At 43.8% G+C, this 6,609-nt stretch overlaps 1 protein-coding gene across 1 annotated transcript in view; it reads left to right on the top strand.

Moving 5' to 3' along the window:
* The first annotated feature begins 202 nt into the window (after positions 1 to 202).
* Positions 203 to 6,609, top strand: part of dock4b (dedicator of cytokinesis 4b) — a 126,747-nt gene continuing 120,340 nt past the window's right edge. Inside the window, exon 1 of the mRNA XM_080518054.1 lies at positions 203 to 330. Within this exon, the coding sequence (XP_080374180.1) occupies positions 294 to 330 (37 nt within the window). The 5' untranslated portion in view covers positions 203 to 293. The remainder of the gene's footprint in view (positions 331 to 6,609) is intronic.

Genomic DNA, 6,609 nt, shown 5'->3' with positions numbered 1-6,609 from the left:
GAAGAAAATGCATTTAAAAAAATATTATTATACAATTATAAGCTGCACTTCATTTAACAGCCTCTCTACTGTACGCTGACCTCTGACGTTTTCACATTTCCCACAGACCATGAAGGCAGCAAGTCTCATAGCACTACGGGCAGCGGCGGAGCGGCGGCGGCGGCGCTTTCTCCTCCGGTAACCTAAACAATGAGTCCTACTACACACCGGAGCGCAGCACGCTAGTAGAATGCGTATCACAGAGCCCGATCTCTGCTTTTCGCTGCTATTCCGATCGCTCACTTAAACATAACATGTGGATACCCACGGAGCACGAAAAATACGGCGTCGGTAAGTTTTATTGGTTTTCTATTTATAAAGAAAAAAAAAAGGTGCATGTGTGTTTTGTAATGTGAGGATGGGCTTGGTGATCTGCAGCGAGGTGTTGCAGTGACTGATTGTAATTTTTTTTTTTTTTTTTTTTTTTTTTTTATATAAGGCTCCATCAGCTCTCTAAAACAGCCCGATATGAGCGCTTGGATTTCATCTGACTGCCACATTGCAAAGCAGAGCCTCTGATCTCCTCCTCACTTAACAATTCATCCACATTTAGATGTTTTTTTTCCCCCCACCTGCTTGTCTTTTATTTTTATTTTGCTTTGTTAGAGAAATAAACTCACCACTCCTGTATGTTTGTTGTTTGAATGGGAAAATCAGCTCAGACAAACCAAAAGTGAAAAACAATGCTGTTTTTTTTTTTTTTTTTAAATTGATATTCTGATGCATGGAAGATTGAGACGGGGGTCCTGGAAATGTGTGTATCCCACACTGCATTGTTCCAGACTGTCGGAGGGGGCTCTGGATGAAACACTGAAGTGAGACAAACAAGCGACAACAAGGCAACTGAAGCCAAATGTGATGAAAAAAACAACCCTAAAAGACAAGAAGAAACCCACACAGACGTTGTCCTGTTGGTGTGATCGGAATTTCCTCTTTGCCTGTCTTGACGGGGGGGGGGGGGGGGGGGGGGGGGGGTCATTGAGATGCAGCCGCTGAGGGGTGGCTTAAATGTCTCATAATAATATTCCCTGGAGATATTGGTCTTCTGTGTGTGTGTGTGTGTGTGTGTGTGTGTGTGTGTGTGTGTGTGTGTGTGTGTGTGTGTGTGTGTGTGTGTGTGTTGCGATGCTCTGGTCCCTACACGCTCCAACAACCTAAATGGAACCCCAATCTTTTTCTTTTTTTTTTTGCACGTGTGTAGCAAAGATATATTTAACAAAAAAAAAGTCTTTCAAATTAAATCATTCAAATTGTCAGTTATACAACCCTCCCCCTGCTCTCTTTGCAGGATGGAGTACAGTTGCATAATAAGGATGAAAACGTGCTTATGTCCAACAGAAAAAAAAAAAGAAAGAAAATGCACCACGTTGCCACCATGACCTGAAATCAGTGAAGCACAGTGAACCAGAAAGTAGCCTTTGGCCTCTACCTGTCACACTCTGCAGGCGGGCCACTTGACTGCTCGGCTAAATTTTTCCCCTGGCATACACTTGTTTTCCTTTCACCATCATTCTTGGCGCTAAATGTCTGAGCTCAATCACTTTGCAGTGATATTATGTTTCATATAATCCCATGCATGCAGGAGAATGTACTTCAAGAGCAGACCAGGGTGTTGTATGGTAACTTTTTGACTGTTTCTGACCAGACGGGTCACTGCAAAATTATTGAATAGATGACAATTGTTTTCAATCATCATCAATCATTTTCCCCCCAGTGGAGGTAGTTCATGCGTAATTGTGTTTCTTTATCCTTCTTTGCTGTGTTGCAAGATCATATTTTCCTTCAGGATAATTTGACAAATCTCTTGACTCATACAAAGTAGGAACCGTCATTTATCTAAACCGGAGGTGTCTGACTCATTTTAATTCAAGGGCCATCTCGAGTCATGCAGACCGGTAAAATGGTGTTATAAAACCATTTCAATTCAAACTTTAAAGTCTATCTTTGTTGTGGTGCAGAGTGCACACAGTGAAAATGTGTTTGTTTTCACAAAACCAAACAATTATGACCAAAAATTATGTCAATCTCAACACAAACCACATTTTAATGAAACCTTCTGGTACAAAATGCAGTGAAAGAAGTGCCCACCACTGCTGAAGACCCAACACTTTTCATATATGTCCAGTGCAGAATGGATTTGTTCCATTTAGCTACTTAAACTCATGCCCCGCTGTCAAAGTTCACATGGCTGCAAAAAGGAAGGCGTTTATTTCAAAAGCTAAATACTCGCCATTGTCCCTGAACTGCTCGAGGGCGACCCGTTAATTGGATTAAGTTTCTTTATCCGTCTTTTCTCCCACAGTAACAGCAATATGATTATTTTAATTGGCTGTGATTTATTTTTTTTAAAAGCATGTTTTGGCAGCAGCACATGTCTTTGTGGTCGGATCCTTCTCATGAGGAAGGAAGAAGTGTTGCTTTCCTGTTGTGAAATCCATGTTGCGTGACCTGCGGACATCGACATACATGGTGGAAACCTGTCTGGTGTAATGGTTAAGTTTGTGACTGTGTCAAGTGGCTGGTGTATAAAGTTCAGGGTTGTTGATGTGTCTTTAGTCTGTGTCAGTGTCAGTGGGAGGATCGGAGAAAAAAAAAATCTACATGCTGTGTGCTATTAGGAGTATTTAAAAAGGTCAGGGCCGATGATAGGGAGCTTGTCAAAGAAAGAACAAATGTTTTTCTTTTCCTGTTGCTGCTTGATAAGCACTACTCGGACCAGATTTAAAGGTCTCCTTTGAAAAGAAACAGGATTTGTTCAATAAAACATCATTCAAATACAGTGGAAAGCTGTGTAGGATGATGTGGGGTTTCCAGTTTCGCTGCACAACTTTTGAAAAGACTCCACATTGCAGCCAGTTTTTTTTTTTTTAAGATATGAAGTAATTTTTCACCACATGTCTTGAAAAGCTCTACTTGGAAGGAATCTTTCATTCTGCAATTGCTGGAAGGGTCATGTCAAAATCCAGAGACAAAATGTGCATCCAAGAAAATCTAAATTACAATAAATTGCATTTCATCAGGCAGATTTGTTTTTGTAATTAGTCATGGAATAATGGGAAATGTTTTAGGTCTTCTCTTTTTTCTTTTTAATGAGCAGTAAGAAAGGGTAATCAAATTTAAGATAGCTTCACATCAGCCGTGGCTATTGATCCCCTTGCCTGGACTTGAATTATTCATCCTGCTCCACACCTTACAGCGCAACACCAACTGAAAAGCTTTGAATCAACACCATTGATCCACATCTATTTTCACTTGCCCTCACGCTCTCATTGGCGCCGTCATGAATAAGTGAAAAATGGTCTTTCCCTCATGAAGAATGGCTGTGATATCTAAATATTGGTACAAGTCAGCTGCTTTGTTAGCCATTTTAAATGTGATCTCCTCCAGGTGCCTTCAGTGAACATTTTATCCACTTTTGACGGGGAGGCTGGCGAACTAAAAGGACTCTGAATTCCTTGGATCCGTGCTGGAGCATTTGATCTCGGGCCAAATCAAGATGAGATCAGAACGTCTCGCGGTCTAATTGGAGGGTTGCAGCGTTTGATGTGGATTCGCCTTACTGGCGGAGCGGGGCCGTGGGGACGACGGGGGCCACTGCCATTCATGAAATATAAATGGAGTCTTGGCGAGTTGATGTTAAGGCACCCATTAGCCCACCAGTGGAATGATTACTAGTTCTTAACCTGAAGCGAGAGAGTTGGAAGATTGATGAGATGATGGTAATGTCTGATTCCTAAATGGATGTGCTGGGCGCGGGACATGGAGACATTAAAATGAACCTTTTGATATATAAGAGCCACACGTTCCCAGTACAAAGATGGTTTAAGATTAAGGTTTGCAAAATCGTATTCCTGGTGCCACTCATCGAATGCAAAACGTCAATGCAGACAAACACGAGACGACTCGGTCACCGCCTGCAGGAAAAAAAACAACTTGAGGCTGCATTGTGTCATTTTTAGAGAGGGCAGACGTCAAATTGATGCTCAGACAGACAGAGAGTGAGGCCTTTCTCCTCATTAAGGCCCTTTGATGCAACCAATCAAGCATGTCATTGCTCATCATAATGTAGAAACATAATTAAAAACCATTTTAACGAGCTGCTTTGGATCTGTATGCGTGCATGTTGAACTCTCCACCAGTGGCTGACTGGAGTAACTCTTCATTTATTTATTTATTACAGCTTTATTTCTCTTTCTGACTGCTTTGGAGAAAGTGACGGGCAGAATCAGATTGAGACAGACAGGAGAGCTGGTCCGACTGAATGTTTGGGCTTGGTTTGGATGGAGGGCTGACACTGGGGGCCCGGGGGTTTCCCGGTCTCGCCTTGCTGACATGGCCGGTTCCTCCCCTGGGAGGATGTCGCTGTGGTTGATGGGGGTTTGTCGAGGGCGTTGGAGGGAGAGGGGGGTGGGGTGAGGGTGCTGGCGCGTGTCAGGGGTGCACTCATTGTCGGCATTGGCCGTCCTGCCCTGTTACCCCTAAATTCACAACCCCCTTTCCCTGTACACCCCCCCCCCCCCCCCCCCCCAACCCACTCTCCTTCTCCACTCCACGAGGGATTAGCAGGTTGTTTTGGAAGAGGGACCCCAAGGCCCATTCTACCATTATACCCATGATTTCTTAATGCAGCAAAGCCCCAAGGCGATGTATGTGGAGATGGTGGGGGGAGGGGGCGTGGCAAGGTGAAGCCCACCAGCTTGTAATTGCTTGCAGCGCCCCATCGCCTCGTCTCCATTTGCAGAGATAGTGGCCCTTCTCCTCACCGCCGAGTCTGTGTGTGTGCACACAAATTTGCACGCACACTAGTCCAATACAATAATTCAACATGGAAGGAGACCGGAGGAGACTCCCACGGGAATTGAACAGATGCACCGAAATAAAAAAAGAGAGAGAGAAAGTCAACCATCCAGCCCAGCATTACCCACAAGCCGTTCCCCACTGTGCACACATACATGTTGGGGTTAAATAAATCCACATGGACATGTGACATATGACGAGAGGAGCGGCGCTTGTGTTCATCGTTGATTCATTGTGGCAATTAAAGTCATTGTGGCACAAATATAGACCGCGACCTGAAGACACAGTCGGAGAAATGCCACCGCCGGTGTGTTTGTATTATTCAACAAAATCATGCTCTATTTATTCCACAGCCCTCATTTATAAAAGAAAACAGACGGCACAAACATTGTTTAGTTTCGCCTCAGCTACACTAAACAGACACGGTACGCAGGGACTGTTGTGTGATCTCGGTTGTGTCGAAGAAATGAAAATATTTCAGCTCCTTTCAGCCGTACTTCATTGCGTCACAACACACTTGGGGACACTCCCGTCAGTCCCTTTGGAGTGGATGGCACAAACAACCCAATGCAATTGTTTGCCTGCATGCATGTGCGAGAGCGGAGATATTCATCTTGGACTGGTGTCTCCACTCCAGTCGCAGTCTGGCGTGCTTCGCTGCGGGGTGAGGATGCTTCAGCACAGATATGGCTGAGTGATTTCCAGTTTACCCGAACACATATGGTAATTATAATGGCTATTACCTTCACTCTGGCATGAGATGAATTATTGGTTTCATTTGCTTGTTTATGTGCTAATGTCAGTCTTACAGGCTCACTTGTGCACAATTGCTTTTAAGGGCTTCAACCAACAATTACTTTCAATATGGATGAGCACGTGGATTCATTTCTTAATTGATCGATTGGTCGTCGCGGCGATGGAAAGTCAGAGATAATAACCCACAGATTCAGTGTACGACTGTTGATGAGAGAGGGAAGAGGTGAATACATGAGAATATTCCCCAAAACAGAATAATTGTGTGTTGAGCAGCCAAGCACTCAATCACTTCAGAGGTGCTGGTCTCAGTGCACGTAAAAGCTTGACTTTGAGTTTAATGGTAGTGGTGACAGTAGTTGTTACAGTGTTACATAATGATATTTAATGTTACATAATATCAAGTAAAATGCAAATGGTTGAAGAGCGGCAGCTCACATTTGACATGTGGATTTGGATTGTAATTTTTTTTTCCGTTTTAGAAAAAAAATATATAATTTGTAGTGTTGGAGATAAAACATCCCCCCCCCCTTTGGCTAGCATCACTGTAATGAAATACTGTCTGTGTGCAGAGCAGGGTTGTAGCGCCCAATTCCTCAATATCAATCCCTGATCTCTGCATGAGGGAGGTTAATGGGAAATGTCCCATTAGAAATTCAGGAGCTTTACTGATCAGTAGCACTCCTGTCGTGGAGGCAATAGAGAAGTGTGCGTGTGTGTGTGTTTATCTGTGTGGGCTGAGGGGTGGGATGACTGACATACCATTTTCATAAATGAAGGACGCCTGCCGCTGACAATCACTGTGACTGGCAGGTGAGAAGAGCTGTTTATGCATCAAGAGACGCTTGTTTTTTGGGCTCATTTACAGCAGAAACACTGTTTCCTGTAACCGGACTGGCATCAGTTATCCGTGTCCCCTAGGCTGTTATTCTGGCTCGCATGTATTGACCATAAAGGAAGTCTACATTGATTTGTGTGAGCGTTTGAGTGGGTGACCCAGCGGACCGTAATGACCTCAAA

The sequence above is a fragment of the Blennius ocellaris genome (assembly GCF_963422515.1).
Source record: "Blennius ocellaris genome assembly, chromosome: 22".
Taxonomy (NCBI): Eukaryota; Metazoa; Chordata; class Actinopteri; order Blenniiformes; family Blenniidae; genus Blennius; species Blennius ocellaris.
The sequence above is the reverse complement of the archived record's forward strand: the minus strand, read 5'-3'. Positions and strand labels throughout refer to the sequence as shown.